The sequence below is a fragment of the Balaenoptera borealis genome (assembly GCF_965194805.1).
Source record: "Balaenoptera borealis genome assembly, chromosome: 2".
In the NCBI taxonomy this organism is placed as follows: Eukaryota; Metazoa; Chordata; class Mammalia; order Artiodactyla; family Balaenopteridae; genus Balaenoptera; species Balaenoptera borealis.
Genome location: NC_138867.1, coordinates 119,664,806 through 119,684,053, shown reverse-complemented (window position 1 = coordinate 119,684,053; position 19,248 = coordinate 119,664,806). Strand labels below are relative to the sequence as shown.

The 19,248-nt window shown below is 41.6% G+C and overlaps 1 protein-coding gene across 1 annotated transcript; it reads right to left on the bottom strand.

Moving 5' to 3' along the window:
• Positions 1 to 403: 403 nt before the first annotated feature.
• On the bottom strand, positions 404 to 17,305 carry LOC309622687 (protocadherin beta-17-like). Its single transcript, XM_082378731.1, has 2 exons — positions 14,922 to 17,305; positions 404 to 9,610 (listed from the first exon to the last, which is right to left on the bottom strand). Exons 1-2 carry the CDS (start codon positions 15,243 to 15,245, stop codon positions 7,538 to 7,540), a joined length of 2,397 nt encoding a protein of 798 aa, XP_082234857.1. The 5' UTR covers positions 15,246 to 17,305; the 3' UTR covers positions 404 to 7,537.
• Positions 17,306 to 19,248: the final 1,943 nt, after the last annotated feature.

The following is a 19,248-nucleotide window of genomic DNA, read 5'->3' as shown; positions in this document are numbered from 1 at the left end:
GTATATTTTTACAAAACAGAGCATGGTCTAAAAGTGAACCATAAACACTTTCTTTCGCCCCTCACATGCAACACGGTAGATAAAAATTATTTTTAAAATTTAATTATCTGTGGATAAATAAGAAAAGGGCTCAACATCACATGCATTTTAAAAGATGATAACTGGCTCACATTTTTTTTTTCTTTTTGGCCACAGCACTCAGCATGCAGGATCTCAGTTCCCCCGGCCAGGGATGGAATCCGCGCCCCCTGCAGTGAAAGGATGGAGTCTTAACTGCTGGACCACCAGGGAAGTCCTTGGCTCACATATCCTAAATGACACATAGTTAGGTGAATGAAGCAAGTATCAAATAGTGTAAATAGTATATAAGCATTTTATAAATAAAATATTTTGTTAGTTTTTTTAAATAAATTAATTTTTTAATTTTTGGGTGTGTTGGGTCTTCGTTGCTGGGTGCAGGCTTTCTCTAGTTGCAGTGAGCGGGGGCTATTCTTCATTGTGGTGCATGGGCTTCTCATTGTCATGGCTTCTCTTGTTGCAGAGCATGGGCTCTAGGCACGCAGGCTTCAGTAGTTGTGGCACATGGGCTCAGTAGTTGTGGCTTGCAGGCTGTAGAGCTCAGGCTTAGTAGTTGTGGCGCACGGGCTTAGTTGCTCCGTGGCATGTGGGATCTTCCCGGGCCAGGGCTCAAACCTGTGTCCCTTGCATTGGCAGGCAGATTCTTAACCACTGCACCACCAGGGAAGCCCTTGTTATAGTTTTTAAGTTTATAAAGCCAGACAGTAAAATAACAGATTGAAATTTATTCATTAGTTTATTCAATACTCATTCATCCATAATTACTTCAGTATGTATTTTTCTAAACACAGTAGAAAAACAGCTCTCTCCATGAGGAGCTTATAATTTAATGGGGAAGGGAGATCATTGATTTGACTGGGCAGAATACCCAATGAATGGAACATTATATTCAATGGATTCAAAGAAAAAATAGCCTAATATGTCACTGAAATTATGGCAAAATTGAATCTTCAAATTGAAAAGACATTAGGCAGAGCTTTTTATTTCTGAAACTGATGAAAATTCAGATGAACCTCCTGTGGAAAACAATAAAAAGTGATGGACAAGACTTTTTAAAAATCACTTTAGGGAATTCCCTGGCGGTCCAACGGTTAGGACTCCACACTTCCACTGCCAGGGGCCCGGGTTGGATCCCTGGTTGGGGAACTAAGATCCTGAAAGCCCCATGGTCCAGCCAAAAAATGAAATGAAATAAAATAAAAATCACCTTAAAATATTAAAGAGGTAAAAATAGCCTAATTTTTGATGGAAGCCTGTAATAGAAGGGTAAACAGTATATCAAAACAACAAAACTTATTATTCTTTCAGGGCATGTGAAAACATTTTCCCTTGGGCTTTGATTTGAAGCAATGTGAGATCAAAGAAATATAAATCAAGTCTCAGGGCCAGCCAGATGTGCAGCATATTACATGAAGATCCTCCCCATTTTAAGGGACCCCACAGGGCTACATCCACAATATAAACACAGTGTAAACACCAAAAAAATCTAAACCTGCTCCCTCCCCTCAACTCCAGGGAATTATATAGAAGGCTCCCTGGTGTTAAGTAGAGCAGAAGAAAAAGAAGAGAAAACATGCCTGGGAAATTGTAGCTATGGAGTGGGCCTCATGTGTGTTTGTATTTTGAATCTGCATAGGTTGACTTGCAAGAAACCTTAAGCCATAACTTGGTTTGTGATGGTCCCCTATTTATAGTGTTTCTATCCTGGCTAAAACAAATGAAAACCACTTTTGAAAGATGGAACATGCAACCAAGTCTTTGAGGACACCCTATAAATAAATTTTCAGGTGCAGTCAACCATATAATTCACACAAAGAAACAGACAACATAAATGAGAAGAATCAGAAACAATACAGCAGAAATAGACCCATACAAACTTCAGATGTGGGAACTATCAGACAGATTTAAAAACCATTTATACTTACCATATATAAGTAAATAAGTGACATACTTGAAGCTGCACAGAACAGATTGAAAGGGTACACTGAGCTTCAGGGAAGATAATACACAAGTATCAAAATTAAGACATAACCTGATAAAGATAATGAATTTCAAGGGTAGAAAGCAAGTCATCTACAGATGAAGAAAATAGCCTCAGACTTCTCCTCATCAACATTCAATACCAGAACACAATGGAAATGTCTTCAGGGTTCTGAGGGAAAGAAATTATGGCTCAATAATGTCATACCTAGCCGAGATGTTCGAGTACAAAGATAATAATGCAGCAAACAGGAAAGAATTTATAAAACATTGCATTAGCATTCATGAGTGCTTATTGAAAAAAACTACTTAAGGATAAAATTCAGTCAATTTATAGATGAACTGAGAAACTGTGATGAAAGGGTTAATGTAATATTTGGTATCAACAAATCTCTGAAGAAAGTTGACTGAAGAATTTTATACCCAGCTAAATAATACTTCTCAAGCATGTGATAATTCAAGAAATACAGCACGTATAAACTCTTCTCTAAAGGATTACACCTGATGAAATCCAGTAAACCAAGAGATGATGCACTATAAATAATTCAGGTTTGGGGAAGCTGGGATAAAATAACTGAGAGTAAGGATGGCATATCATTTGCAGTTTGAGCATACCAGTTTATCTCAATTCCCCCCTGAAACTTCATTTAAACAATAGAGAGCAAAGGTTTAACATAAATGAACCTATGAAGACAAAAAGAATAGAAGAGTAAACAGCAGGGGAGAAAAGTCACTAAAATTTTTGGAAGATGCAAAGTATACAGACAATTGGTTATGGACAGATTTTACTTTTTTCTGTTGTCAAATGAGAGTAGAAAGTGGGGGTGCAGGTGGGTAGGATTAATAAGAAAATCAAATCCAGCCAAAGTAATGATTCATATTGAGGGTCCAAGGAGAGGCTGAAAACAACAGTGGCTGAAAATCTGTACAAGGACTACATGTTTCTGAGAATTCCTTCCCCAATCACTGAAGCAAGGTGTCCTCCCTTTTCTCTTAGTGGCAGGAAATGGGAGGTACACTATTTGTAGATGTTATATAGACAGGGCTGGACTGAGGGACACTAGCACAACTGAGGGTAGGGCTGAGACCTTATTGAGAAGAGTATTAAAGAAATTCTACATACTGATTAAGACCCCATTTCCAACCAACGAGCTCTCAGAGCGCTGAGTGCCTTCTTTTATAATACCTTCTACCACTACCCCCATTCTTACTGAATTCTTCTCTGGAAAACAACATAGGCCCAAGAGAAGAGATTTACAGATATTAACTTTTGGTCCCCAAGCAAAATGTTGTTTTCTATTTAATTATCCTAAGGTGAGATCCACCACTCAACTAGTCCCACCCAAACATGCAATGCCTAATCAGCTTTTTATTGTCTCATGGAAAAAAACAAAAACAAAAAACAGACAGCCAAGCAGCATAATACATAAAAAGGAAAGTCTCTAACATGAGGCTGGAGACCAAAGACAAAGAGGATAAAAGTAATAAGAAAAATGAAATGCTAGGATTAGAAGAAAAATTTTAAAAACCTAAAATTAATATCTTCAGAGGTGTAAGAAAAGACCAAGTCTCTGTGATACAATAAAAGGCTGCCATTGATTGATAAAGACCTAAGTGTAAGGGCTAAAACTATAAAACCCTTAGAAGAAAACATAGGTGTAAATCTTCATGACTTTGGATTAGGCAATGATGTTTTAGATATGACACCAAAAGCATAATAAGCAACCAAAGGAAAAAATAAATTGGGTTTCATTAAAATAAAAAAATCTTTTGTACTTCAAAGGATACTATCAATAAATTTAAAAGACAAACCACAGAATAGGAGAAAATATTTGTAAATCATATGTCTAATAAGGGTCTAGTATCCAGAATAAAGAACTACTCCAACTCAACAATAAAAAGACCAAAATCCTATTTTTAAATGTGCAAAGCATTTGAGTGGATATTTCTCCAAAGAAGATATTCAGGTGGTCCATAAGCAAATGAAAAGATGCTCAACATCATTTGCCATCTGGGAAATGCAAACCAAACCACAATGAGATACTACTTCACACCATCTAGGATAGCTATAATCAAAAAGAAAATAACAAGTGTTGGTGAGGAGAAACTGGAACCCTCCTACACTGTCAATGGGAATGGTAAACGGTACAGTTACTTTGGAAAACAGTTTGACAGTTCTTAAGAAGTTAAACAGAGTAACTGTATTTATGTCCTAGCAATTCTAATTCTGGGTATATGCCCAAGAGGATCAAAAACATACATCCACATAAAAACTTGTACATGAATGTTCACAGCAGCATTATTCATAATAGTGAAAAAGTGGAAACAAACCCAAACGTCCATCAGCTGATAAAATGTGGTACATCAATACCACATTAATATTATTTGGCCAAAAAGGAATGAAGTATTGATATGTACCACGACATGGATGAACCTTGGAAACATGCTAAGTGAATGAAGACAGACGCAAAAGGCTACATGTTGTATGATTCCATTTATATGAAATGTCCAGAACAGACAAATCCATAGAGACATAAAGTTGATTAGTGGTTGCCGAAGGCTAGAGGGAGGAGGGAAGGGGAAGTGACCACTAATGGGAACCAGGTTTCTTTTCAGGGTGATGAAAATGTCCTGGAATTAGACAGTGGTAATGATTGTACAACTGTTTGAATATACTAAAAACCACTGAACGGCTTTAAAATGTGACTGTTAGGGTATGTAAATTACATCTCAATTTAAAAATTAAAAACTAAAAAGCTATAGAAAGAACCTTCAGAGAACAAGAGAGAGCTTTTTGAGAGGAAAACTATAATAGCAAAAGTTTAAAACTCAATCAGAAGGGTTAGAAAATAGGTTGAGAAAATCTATTAGAATTCAGGGAAATAAAGACAAAAATAGTAAATACAGAAATGTTAAGGAAAATTAAATATCAACCAAGGAGGTCACTATACAACTAACAAGAGTTACAGAATAAGAAAACAAAGAACACTGAATAGAGGAAATCATTTTTTAAATTACACACACACACACACACACACAAATCCCAAATCCTGTCTTAGTCTAAAGAACACATTACACAAGATTGACAAATCTTATTGGGTATTTATCACAATAAACGACAAAAGTCTTACACTATGACACATAATTAAGAAATTCTACAACAATGGAGATATTATATAATGACCTAATTTCATCTTGAGCGAGGTTTCTCAGCTAAAACACTATTGGCATTTGGGGCCATATACTTCTTTGTGGGCAGGGGGGCTGTCCCGTGCATTGTAGAATGTTTAGCAGCATCCCTGGCCTCTACCCACCAGATGCCACTAGCACCATCTCCTCCACTTGTGACAATCAAAACTGTTTCCACACATTACCAGATGTTGCTGGGTGGCAAATTTGCCCCCAGTTGAGAACCAGGGATCTAGGAAAAAAATAGGTCTCAGAAAAAATGGGTAATCAGAATGTTGAATATCTCAACATTGGAGATTAGAAGACAATGAAGCAATGCCTTCAAAATACTAGTAGCAAATAATTCCTCACCTATAATTCCACATCCAACAAAATCAACAAATCAACATTTGATTTTATAGCATCCAGAATTTTCAGATGTTCAAGTTCTGAATAAATTTATTGCCAAGTATTTTTCAGGAATTTAGGGGGGTAAACCAATAAAAAGGAAGACATAACAAATGCAGAAAATGAAATCAAACACATGAGAGAGAGAAAAGAAATTTCCAGGATGAAGGGTATAGCAAATCCCAAACTGCCAGCTGTGGAGTAGGTCTAGAGAGAAAATAGTGTACAATTGAGCAGGGGTCTGGGTGGCTCCACAACAGCTCCAAGAAAAAATAATGGAACTGAGAGGTTTTTTTTTTATGGGCTTAATAATACAATGAGGAGCTTTAGACTTTAGAAAGTATGGGGATAACTTTAAAATATGTACATAGAAAAGTAAGTAAAGTGGAAAATGAGGCAATTATTAAGAGTAAAGAAAAAGAAAATCTTAGAGCAATATGAGGTTTGGGTCTAAGTGATATTTACATAGTCATAATTATTTAAACACTATTTAAACAGAATAATGATACTGGTATGAGAGAGGATGGGGTAGAAGAAATGTGCAAGTTTGTGTGTGTGCCCTTTGGAAGTAAATGGATAATATCTAAAACTTAAATTTGAGAAAAAGCATTTTGTAAGCATATTATTTAGAAATATGGAGGCAAATATCATGGGGGAAGAAAACAAAAGGTTCAAAAGTTGTTACCTCTGGACAGACTTGAATAAACTTGAAAAATGTTGTAGCGTTGTATGACAAATTAAATATTTGAAACATAAAATGTCTAAACAATTATGAAGATTATCCTTTTAAAATACATTGTAAATGTTATAAACATTGTTAAGGTAACTACATATAACAAAAGTATAAAGTAAGGTGAGGAGAGGAGGAAGTGTAAGAATGTTTATTTGCTCGTTTTTCAGCAGGCAGTTGATCATTGCTAATATCTTAATATGCACCATACTCCTGTTTGTTAACCTTATAGGAAATATTTATCTAAGCTTAAGCAAGTTCTATAGTTTCATATTATTTTTATTATATTTCAGTAAAATCTGATGGTTTTAATTATAAAGAAAGCAGTTTCTTACAGATTGGTTTTATAAAATTATTTCCATCCAGCTAGTAACTTATAAGCATCATAGAAATATTTTAGAATGATGACATTGATAATTATTCATGAGTGGGAGAATCATGGTGTTAATTCACTTTCTTTCTTGTTCTTATTGAATATGTTTGAATCATGTGACTACATATTATTTTAAAAGAATGAAAATCATTATTTGCATACTAAAAACCATTTATTATGAAAAAGAAATCATAACTCTACCAACATTTTTTCTATTTAACTGGGATTAAATCCTTTTAAATTATAGCAGACGGTCTAAATAATGATACCAATTTTGAAAGAAAATACTCAGAAAACATCCAGATAAAATATTAGTTCATTTGAGGAAAGACAATAGTGTTTTCAAAACAACACTACAGAAATCCAACGATATTCGAGGTCATAAAATTTTTTGCATAGGTGAAAATTATTTTTAAACCTAAAAGCCATCACTTACAATAGCCTGACATGCTATGATAATCGTAAAACACAATTCTCTTAGTCATAACAAGATATCAACGAACAATCTCAAATATCAGGAACCTGAAAACATTTGTGACTTACAAAAATCTGACCACCAAAAAACTGAGAAACACCATTTCACCATTTCATGTCTCATCTCACATGCAAAATGTGAAGGGCTTAAAAAAAAAAAAGACAGCAACAATAAAAAACACCTAGAGATTCGGAATGTAAAATACTTCAAACTATAAATATGACAAAACTTACGAATGAGTGAATATGTAAGCTCTATGTGAAAGGGTTGGAAATTAATACATTACTGAATATGATCATTTATCACGTCTTGTCAAGTGAGATTCTTAATTGAACCCAAAATGGTTTCTAAAGTTGGAGTTATCCTCGGTGTCCGTACCAACACCTTCACCCATGATGTTGGGGACAAGAGGTTTCAGACACTTGAACTCCCTGGTCCCAGAGCCTCCCATCAGACACACCTCGTACTGGTAGCTCTGGGACAGGGTCCCCGTGCCGCTGACGTCCACCAGGTGGCCCGGAAAGGGGCCCTCGGGCACCGAGCAGCGACCCACCGAGGCCGCCTCGCCCCTCCTGCACAGCCGCACCGCGACGAACACCAGCACCGAGAAGAGGAAGAGCGACGACACCGACGCCAAGGCGACCACCAGGTAGACGGTGAGCGGGGCGGCCGGCGCCGCGTCCGCCGCTTCCGCTTCCGGGGCCGGCAGGTAGGGCTGCGAGAAGCCGTCCACCAGCAGCACGTGCAGCGTGACGCTGGCCGACAGCGGCGGCTCGCCGTTGTCCTTGACCAGCACCACCAGCCTGTGCTTGGCCGCGTCGCGCTCGCTCAGCAGCCGGGCCGTGCGCACCTCGCCGTTGTGCGCCCACACGCCGAACAGCCCGGGCTCCGTGGCCTTGAGCAGCTGGTACGACAGCCAGGCGTTCTGGCCCGAGTCGCCGTCCACCGCCACCACCTTGGTCACCAGGTAGCCCGCCTCGGCCGCCCTGGGCACCAGCTCGGTGCAGGGCGCCGAGGCGTTCTGCAGCGGGTACAGCACGAAGGGCGCGTTGTCGTTGTCGTCCGCCACGAGCACGCGCACCAGCGCCTGGCTGCTGAGCGCGGGCGAGCCGCGGTCGGCGGCGCCCACGCGGAACTCAAACGCCCGCAGGGCCTCGTAGTCCAGGGACCTCAGGGCGAACAGGTGGCCGTTGTCCGGGTTGATGGACACCAGGGAGGCCAGGGGCACGTGCGGGTCGAGGGGCGGCAGCAGCGAGTAGGTGACCTGGGCGTTGGCGCCCGCGTCTCTGTCTGTGGCGCGGACGGTGCCGATGTGCAGGGCGGGGCTGTTGTTCTCGCGGACGGACAGGGTGTAGGAGGTCTGGGTGAAGGCGGGGGCGTTGTCGTTGACGTCGGACACCAGCACGGTTATGTTGTGCTCGGTTTTCAGCCTGGGGGTTCCCATGTCAGTGACGGTGATGGTGATGTTGTACTTGGCTCTGCTCTCTCTGTCCAGCGCTCCTTCTGTTACCAAGGTGTAGAAATTTTCTACAGTAATTTTCAGAAGGAAGGGGAGATGGTCTTGGATGTAACACATCATTTTGCCATTGTCCCCGGCGTCTGGATCTGAAATTCCGAAAATAGCGACCACAGTGTCAGGGCTGTTTTCTGGGATATCATTCATGAGTAATGACATGGTCAATTCAGGGGCGTTGTCGTTTACATCCGTCACTTCTATGGCTACAGTGCATTTTCCTGAAAGGCCCCCGCCGTCTGAGGCCTCAATTTCCATACGGTAAGATCGAATTTCCTCAAAATCCAACATTTTTTTTAATCGAATATCCCCCGTGACTGTGTTGACTTCAAAGGCCTGAATGACTTGATTTGAGGATTGGAAAAATGAGTAGGAGAGCTCTCCGTAGGTCCCAGCATCCAAATCTCTGGCAGAGACAGTGATGACAAGGGAGCCTATAGGGCTGTTCTCTGGGACCTGCACCTCGTAGAGCTGCCGAGCAAATTCAGGGGCGTTGTCATTTATGTCCAGGACCATGATGAGAACCTGGGAAGTCCCAGTCTTTGGCGGTGACCCACCATCCAGCGCCGTGAGGGTTAACCTGAGTTCTGGCTGCTCCTCACGGTCCAGCTCTTTGTCCAACACCAGCTCCGGGTATTTCCTGCCGTCGCTGCGATTTCGAGTGAAAATGTGGAAATGGAAGTTGGTGCTAATTGTGTAGTTCTGAACTGTGTTACTGCCCACATCTAAATCTTGAGCTATTTTCAAAGGAAATGCGGTCCCTGTATGGCTACTTTCTGAGATTTTCAGGAGGATTTCATTTTCCAGGAACTCAGGGGCATGGTCATTTACGTCTTGGAGCTGTAATTCACCTTGAATAAACTGCACCGGGTTTTTCAGTAACACCTGGAAATGCAGTATACATGGATCCACGTCACCGCACAACTCTTCCCGGTCCAGTTTTTCTTTTAGGAGCAAATTCCCACTCTTGTGCTCGACTTGCAAATGCTGTTTATTCCCTTTGGAAAGAATCCGGGCGCCCCGCGAGGCCAGCTCTCCTAAGCCCAACCCCAGATCTTTTGCTAGGTTGGCCACAAATGAGCCGCTGTGTCTCTCTTCTAGAATGGAATACTTAATGACCGCACCACCCACCTCCCACAATAGTAATAGAATAATAATGGCAGTCACTTGCCTTTTTTGCGTCGCTTTGGGTAGCGGCGTCTCCATGGTTCCTCCGGGTCTAAAAGATGCAGTATTTAATCACAAAATAATTGCTTTGCAGCCAACTCTGCTATCTTGGTTCAGCAATCTTGAGTTAGCTCTTAACACTGGCTGACAGGGGGATACCTGCCTCTCTGAAATCTTCTTTACCCACCAGTGTAAATGTTTCCTTTGTGAGCTGCCAGAAACGGATCGGTTTTTATCGAGTCTGGGAGCATGCAGCGACAGTTTTTCACTCTCTTAGCCTGCAGCGCCACCAAGCGTTCTGCTTCACAACTTCAGGTAGTCTTTATTTCAAAGAGTAATGTAATAATAGCTAAACTGCATTGAACACCTTTTGGGTCATAGAGTGTTATAAACTCCTTTCCCCCTCGCCTGTGATGCAGTTTTGTTCAGGTATCTAACAACAGTTGTGAGAGCAAAGTAATACCTATTTATCTATATATTCATCTTGCCTATAAAGGTACAAGTTCAGTAGACAAAACTGGGCTCAAGACAAATTTATTTATTTATTTAATAAGTATTTCTCTGTGCAGGAATTTTTCTAGCTTCTCAGGATAAAGCGGTAAATTAAACACAAAAATTCTTGCTCTCAGGAGCTTACATTCTATTACAAAAATACTAATTTGTTCTATCGTGTTAGAAGAAGTTATAAAATTTTAAATCCAGTTTCTACTCCCAATCAAATTGAAGTGTGCCTGTAACTTCTGAAAAATGTGATTTCTTTTCAGTCTCTGTATACATAACCTTGGGGAATTTTTTTTCCTTCATAAACTCATTGTGTGCATAACTCACTAAAGTTGAGAAGAAATGGCCATTTGTTTTATTGGAAATCAGTAAGTTCTGAATTCAGGCAATGTCTTTGGGCAAACATGAAGAAGGCAATAAAGCCAATGAAGTCAAAGATATACTTTCTAGGGAAGGGTTTTGACCTGTCAGCATTGGACAGGGCCCATCCGAGTGTACACCCTCTGGGACTGGGCAGATGGGGTTACTGAAAAAATCCAGTGCAACAAGTAAAGCCATGTGGTTGGAGTAAGAATAGCAGAAGCAGGGCTTCCCTGGTGGCGCAGTGGCAGAGAATCTGCCTGCCAATGCAGGGAACACGGGTTCGAGCCCTGGTCTGGGAAGATCCCACATGCCGCGAAGCAACTAGGCCTGTGAGCCACAACTACTGAGCCTGCGCGTCTGGAGCCTGTGCTCCCAACAAGAGAGGCCGCAATAGTGAGAGGCCCGCGCACCGTGATGAAGAGTGGCCCCCGCTTGCCGCAACTAGAGAAAGCCCTCGCACAGAAACGAAGACCCAACACAGCCAAAAATAAATAAATTAATAATAATTTTTTAAAAAGCAGAAGCAGTTCCCCCAAAGAAGAATGGAGGAGCAGAGGGGAAATATCTGGGAATACAAAACAGTAAGTGTTCCCTACACTCATTGAATTGAGCAGTAATCATCCCTGACAAAAGAGCCATGATAGTTCATTTATTTGGACACAGAACACAGCTAAATATAATTTAGTTAAGCCCAGTTCCATTTTAATTAAGGATAAAAAGAAAATATTCACTCAACTGTCACTGCCAGACTTTGATGGGACCTTGTAAAGAAGGATATTTCATAAAATACTACAAATATAACCAACAAAAATAAAACCAAATATGGGTTAAATTGTGAAAGTAAATGATTTTGTGGTTGATAAAGATAAATGGTGCATACACAGCACTGGAAGGGAAAATCTGACATTAGCTAGTAACCTGCTACTCATAACTTACTTAGGTCTTGGCAGGTATCACACATATAGAAGGAGGAGGAGTTTGAAAAGTAAAATTTGGATTTTACCAAAAATACCTCTGAACTTGCAAACTGTTAGACAAAGACAAGGAGATAAAATGTACTCTCAAGCACTTTATATTCTGTAATAGAGATTAGGGTGAGCAAGGATGTTTTCTGTTTAGAAGGAAAGTTAAAACAGTGATATTTAATAATTTCACTTATTGGCAAGGATACTATATTGTAAAGAGAATATTAGTATTACTAATTCCTTGAAAGTTATTTTTTTTAAATTCGCTATTGGAATGTTAATAACATTTAGCAAATATTTATTAAGCATTTATAATTGGCTTGGTGTTGTTTTAAAAAGGCCAGCATATTCTTATATGAAGCTCACAAACTAATTTAATGTGTTGACAATTTTGTTAAGTCTATATTCATAGAAAATATGTATTGACTATTGTGGTATACTGAAATACACATAAATATGAATGACTATTTTAGCATTTAGCCATCTTTAGTGTTTATCTTTAGTTTTCCACACTTTAGTTACCCCAAACTTATATTGAGAATACAAAACAGTAAGTGTTCCCTACACTCATTGAATTGATTGGTAATCATCCCTGACAAAAGAGCGATGATAGTTCACTTATTTGGACACAGAACACAGCTAAATATAATTTAGTTAAGCCCAATTCCATTTTAAATAATATCAGATACATTCAATAATATCAATTACATTAAAATTTTAAATATCTGATTAAATAATATTAAATACATTAAAACTTTTTCCCTACATAGCAGTAGTGATGACAATTGTCACCACTACTTAGAAATACAATCTTAAGGACTTTGGAATATAATTTTTGTAAAAAGGATAGATTATTCAATTAAAAAATTTTTAAATAATGCAAATAAAAATTTACTTTTGTTCAAATTTTCAAATATACTTGAGTGAGAGTAATTTTTAAAACCTACTAACTATAATATAGGGAAAATACTGTGCATACCCAGTACCTGATTTTTAAAAATTTCACCCTAAGGAACAGTAATAAAATAATCAGGAAAACGGACCGTCAATAATATGCATTAAAACATGTAGGTTTAAATTAAAAGAGATTTCCAACTTATTAAGTAGGGTTTAATAGAATAATCGGATACTTAACTGAACAGGAAACTATTCCGAACGGTGGGGTTTTCCTCCATTTCCCTCCCAGTGCCCTGGGGAGGGAAGTTAGGGTGAATAGGTTTCAGAAACTTGAACTCGCTGGTCCCAGGGCCTCCCGTCAGACACACCTCGTACTGGTAGCTCTGGGACAGGGTCCCTGTGCCGCTGACGTCCACCAGGTGGCCCGGAAAGGGGCCCTCGGGCACCGAGCAGCGACCCACCGAGGCCGCCCCGCCCCGCCTGCACAGCCGCACCGCGATGAACACCAGCACCGAGAAGAGGAAGAGCGACGACACCGACGCCAAGGCGACCACCAGGTAGACGGTGAGCGGGGCGGCCGGCGCCGCGTCCGCCGCTTCCGCTTCCGGGGCCGGCAGGTAGGGCTGCGAGAAGCCGTCCACCAGCAGCACGTGCAGCGTGACGCTGGCCGACAGCGGCGGCTCGCCGTTGTCCTTGACCAGCACCACCAGCCTGTGCTTGGCCGCGTCGCGCTCGCTCAGCAGCCGGGCCGTGCGCACCTCGCCGTTGTGCGCCCACACGCCGAACAGCCCGGGCTCCGTGGCCTTGAGCAGCTGGTACGACAGCCAGGCGTTCTGGCCCGAGTCGCCGTCCACCGCCACCACCTTGGTCACCAGGTAGCCCGCCTCGGCCGCCCTGGGCACCAGCTCGGTGCAGGGCGCCGAGGCGTTCTGCAGCGGGTACAGCACGAAGGGCGCGTTGTCGTTGTCGTCCGCCACGAGCACGCGCACCAGCGCCTGGCTGCTGAGCGCGGGCGAGCCGCGGTCGGCGGCGCCCACGCGGAACTCGAACGCCCGCAGGGCCTCGTAGTCCAGGGACCTCAGGGCGAACAGGTGGCCGTTGTCCGGGTTGATGGCCACCAGGGAGGCCAGGGGCACGTGCGCGTCGAGGGGCGGCAGCAGCGAGTAGGTGACCTGGGCGTTGGCGCCCGCGTCTCTGTCTGTGGCGCGGACGGTGCCGATGTGCAGGGCGGGGCTGTTGTTCTCGCGGACGGACAGGGTGTAGGAGGTCTGGGTGAAGGCGGGGGCGTTGTCGTTGACGTCGGACACCAGCACGGTTATGTTGTGCTCGGTTTTCAGCCTGGGGGTTCCCATGTCAGTGACGGTGATGGTGATGTTGTACTCGGCTCTGCTCTCTCTGTCCAGTGCTCCTTCTGTTACCAAGGTGTAGAAATTTTCAACGGATGGTCTTAGAAGAAAGGGGAGATTGTCATCTATAGAACAAGTAACCTGTTGGTTATGTCCAGAATCTGCATCTGATACACTGAAAACTGCCACTATGATCTCTGGCAGGTTTTCAAGGATGGGGCTGGTAAGTGACGACATAGTCAATTCGGGAGCATTGTCATTCACGTCCAGGACCTTGATGACTAAACAGCATTTTCCTGATAGTCCCCCACCATCTGTGGCCTCAACATCCACCTGATATGATTGAAATTCCTCAAAATCCAGTGTCTTTCTCAGTCGAATTTCTCCCGTATTTGCGTTTATTTCGAAGGGTTGGTTAACATCATCGACTTGAAATAGGGCATAAGATACCTCCCCAAAAGATCCTGCGTCTAAATCTCTCGCTGAGACGGTGAGAACCAGAGAGCCCAGGGAGCTATTTTCAGGGACTTGGGCCTCATAGAACTCCTGAGTAAACTCGGGGGTGTTGTCATTGATGTCCAAGACCACAATCTGAATTTTTGTGGTCCCAGACCGGGGCGGAGACCCACCATCCAGCGCTGTGAGGATTAGCCTGAGCTCGGGCTGCTCCTCACGGTCCAACGCCTTGTCCAGTACCAGCTCTGGGGACTTCCTGCCGTCCTTGCGGTTCCGAGTGAGAACGTGGAAGTGAGGATTGGAGCTGATTTTGTAGCTCTGAAGGCTGTTGCTACCAGCGTCTAAATCCTGTGCCATTTTCAAAGGAAATACCTTTCCTGGCATAGTAATTTCTGATATTTTTAGTAGCATTTCTCTAGCGGGGAACTCTGGGGCGTGGTCATTTATATCTCTAATTAGCAAGGCAGCCTGAAAAAACTGCAAGGGATTTTCCAGTAACACTTGGAAGGGTAGCACACAGGGCTCAGTAGAGCCGCACAGCTCCTCCCGGTCCAGTTTCTCATTTAGCAGCAAATCATAGGTCTCTGGATCAAACTGCAAATACTGCCTATTCCCCTTAAAAACAACTTGGGCGGCCCGGGCAGCCAGCTCTCCCATCCTGAGTCCCAGGTCCTTTGTCAGGTTGGCCACAAATGTGCCACTTTCTGTCTCCTCCAGTATAGAATACTGAGTCGATTCTGAACCTGCCTCCCACAAAATAATCAATATAATGAAGATCACCACTTGCCTTTTCTTATGATGTACTTTTGTTTGCACCATCTCCATTGTTATGTCTGGTTCCAGAGGAAAAATCCTTTTCCAATCCCAATCACCACGTCCACCGTTGACCCTCCAAAATGTCTGCTATAAAATTTCAAATTCGTTCTTATAATTTGTCTGGTGGCGACTGCTCCCCGAACACTTCTATCTTAGCTTTAGCTGTGTGTTCTGTATTTTTTTCTTGGGTTTCTCCGTGAAATGGAGTCCACTGAATGCAGAGCTTGTATCCACTCTCTTAGCCTGCACTGCCACCATGCGTTCAAATTAATAACTTCGTGGGGTGCTGCAGGTCAACACCACATCCAAAATCTGAGCATTAAAAGGTTTTTTAAAAAGTCACTGTTTCTCAAACTGTAGTGTGTGAAACACATGCATAAAGACTTACCTGGGAGTCTCAGGGTGTTTTTTCAAAGTCAACTCCTGAGCTCCCCTCCAGAACTTGAATCAAATTCTCTGGCAGTACTAACAGAAATCTGCACTTCAGTCTTACTTCTTAAGTGATTCTGATGTGAACTAACACATTTAAGAATCATTCCCTCAGGTAATGTAAACTTCCTATAACCAACTTTTATTCATTGGCAGTGCAGTTTATCTCTGAGGAGCAGTGTAATTTCTGAATCCAAGTATACTATTTAATTGTCCCATCAACAAACTATACAAAATGTAAAAGTTGGTTAGCAAGACCAATCTTAAAATACACAATCATTTCTCTAAATTATATGGCTAATAAAATGATATGAACAACATACTTTGTTTTGTGGGCACACCTGCACAGTAAAGGGAACAATTAGGCTATTAGGAAAATAGAGGCCAAGAAATACTTATGATAGAAGTATCTAATCAAATTAAAGTATTTAAAAGAGGAACTAGGAGCAATCAGGTATCTGTCATAAGTAAGCATTTTAGGATTCCCTTCATTTTTTTATGGGTAGAAATGGTCATTATTTTATTAGTGTTGTTCATTTTATTGTAACTTTTTGGTCAAATTTCCCTGCTATATTAAGTAATTAATCAAGGTCCAAATATATTGCCCTGTTGTAAGAGCATATGCAATGCAGAAAACAAACATTCAAGAATCACCTCTACCAGTCTCTCACAACAAGGATGACACTAGGTCCTATAAATATAGACCAAATAAGGTAGTGTGAAAGGTGAATTATATTTGAGTGGATACCCTGGAATTCAATGGTGGTTCATCATGGCTATATTCATTCACAGCTCACCAATTTCTGCTCAGATAAATTGGAAAATGTATCTCTAAACTTCCTGAGAATACATTAAATGGGTCAGTGCATATCTGAGTACACAAAATACACCAAACATAATTCATTTAAGAATGATTTCATATTTATTGAGAGGTGAAATAAATTGAGTTCAAGCAAAATTCACTTCAGGTAAGGAGTGAATAATGGAGGATTAAAAATGAGGATATTTTTCAAAATACTTCAACTCTAGCTAAAATAAATAAAGCTAAATAAATCTAAACTGAACAGATGAAGTCATTTTGTAGTTGAAAAGCACCTCTATCTACTCAGAAGGATAAAATTAAGATCATTTTGTTTCACTTGATAAATGTTACTGAGAACAGACTTGCTTGAGGAGCTGAATAACAAGATACACTGATGAAGTAAAACCAACAATCATAAACATCATGGATGGGTTTAGTTTCTTCTCTGAAACAAAATTATTTCTAGCTCAATCCTAAATGCGTCCTCCTTTCAGTGGGCAGTCTGAGTTCTGATTCCAACTTAATGGCATCCCTGGCATTCACAGAGTCCTTTATTCACTCTGTTTGCCTGCAGGCATCCTCAAATACAGCTTATTAAATTATTTTTTCATTTTAAAGCAAATCTTAATTATTAGCAGTACAGTATGTGTAAAAAATCAAGTTAGATCATTGAAGTGTCTGTGAGAGCATTACCTGTTATGATAGAGAGAAAGAAGATAGTATCTTTTTGTTATCTTCTTTGGTTTTCTCTTTTTTTAAAACTTATTTTATTTATTTATTTTTGGCTGCGTTGGATCTTCGTTGCTGCACGCGGGCTTTCTCTAGTTGTGGCGAGCGGGGGCTACTCTTCGTTGCTGTGAGCGAGCTTCTCATTGCGGTGGCTTCTCTGGTTGCAGAGCACGGGCTCTAGGCGCGGGGGCTTCAGTAGTTGTGGCTCGTGGGCTCTAGAGCGCAGGCTCAATAATTGTGGTGCACAGGCTTAGTTGCTCCACGGCATGTGGGATCTTCCTGGACCAGGGCTCGAACCCATGTCCCCTGCATTGGCAGGTGGATTCTTAACCACTGCGCCACCAGGGAAGCCCCTCTTTTTTTCTTTTAACTGTTTTTTTTTGGGGGGGCTGCGTTGGGTCTTTGTTGCTGCGCACGGGCTTTCTCTAGTTGTGGCGAGCTACTCTTCATTGCGGTGCGCGGGCTTCTCATTGCGGTGGCTTCTCTTGTTGCAGAGCACGGGCTCTCAGGCCTGCGGGCTTCAGTAGTTGTGGCACGAGGGCTCAGTAGTTGTGGCTCATGGGCTCTAGAGTGCAAGCTCAGTAGCTGTGGCGCACAGGCTTAGTTGCTCCGCGGCATGTGGGATCTTCCCAGACCAGGGCTCGAACCCTTGTCCCCTGCATTGGCAGGCGGATTCTTAACCACTGCACCACCAGGGAAGCCCCAAGAAGATAGTATCTTAATGTAACCCCAAAAGATATCAGTTGGGTATGTGAAGAAACTGCCTTTTTGGAAAGTGGATTACATTAGATTCCATCAGGAAAATGCTTCTCAGTTGCTTTGATTTGATTGGCTAGAGTTGAATTGACTTTGCTTTTATAAACGTCTCACAAGGAATAATTCATTTCAAGTCTTTATTATGGAAAAAGTTCAACATATGCAGAGTAAACAGCATAAACTTGCATGTACACATCACCCAGCTTCACAACATTCTGTCTTGTTTCATCTGTACTTTTTCCTCACCTTTATGCCTCCCACTCAATGATTTTTTTGTAAAGTTCTTTTCTTTTTTTCTTTTTTGAGCATCTTTATTGGAGTATAATTGCTTTACAATGGTGTGTTAGTTTCTGCTTTATAACAAAGTGAATCAGTTATATATATACATATATCCCCATATCTCTTCCCTCTTGCGTCTCCCTCCCTCCCACCCCCCCATCCCACCCCTCTAGGTGGTCACAAAGCACTGAGCTGATCTCCCTGTGCTATGCGGCTGCTTCCCACTAGCTATCTATTTTACATTTGGTAGTGTATATATGTCCATGCCACTCTCTCACTTTGTCCCAGCTTACCCTTCCCCCTCCCCATATCCTGAAGTCCATTCCCTAGTAGGTCTGTGTCTTTATTCCCGTCTTGCCCCTAGGTTCTTCATGAACATTGTTTTGTTTGTTTTTTAGATTCCATATATATGTGTTAGCATACAGTATTTGTTTTTCTCTGACTTACTTCACTCTGTATGACAGACTCTAGGTCTATCCACCTCACTACAAATAACTCAATTTCATTTCTTTTTATGGCTGAGTAATATTCCATTGTATATATGTGCCACATCTTCTTTATCCATTCATCTGTTGATGGACACTTAGGTTGCTTCCATGTCCTGGCTATTATAAATAGAGCTGCAATGAACATTGTGGTACATGACACTTTTTGAATTATGGTTTTCTCAGGGTATATGCCCAGTAGTGGGATTGCTGGGTCGTATGGTAGTTCTATTTTTAGTTTTTTAAGCAACCTCCATACTGTTCTCCATAGTGGCTGTATCAATTTACATTCCCACCAACAGTGCAAGAGGGTTCCCTTTTCTCCACACCCTCTCCAGCATTTATTGTTTGTAGATTTTTTGATGATGGCCCTTCTGACCGGTGTGAGATGATATCTCACTGTAGTTTTGATTTGCATTTCCCTAATGATTAACGATGTTGAGCATTCTTTCATGTGTTTGTTGGCAATCTGTATATCTTCTTTGGAGAAATGTCTATTTAGGTCTTCTGCCCATTTTTGGATTGGGTTGTT

What these genes read in the sequence shown, in the direction of transcription:
- LOC309622687 (XM_082378731.1), bottom strand. Translation starts at nt 15,245, where the DNA reads ATGGAGATGGTGCAAACAAAAGTACATCATAAGAAAAGGCAAGTGGTG. An exon ending in CCTGTGTGCTACCCTTCCAA is followed by an intron (nt 9,611 to 14,921) that starts GTGTTACTGGAA and finishes CTGCATTTCCAG; the next exon opens with GTGTTACTGAAAAACCCGGT.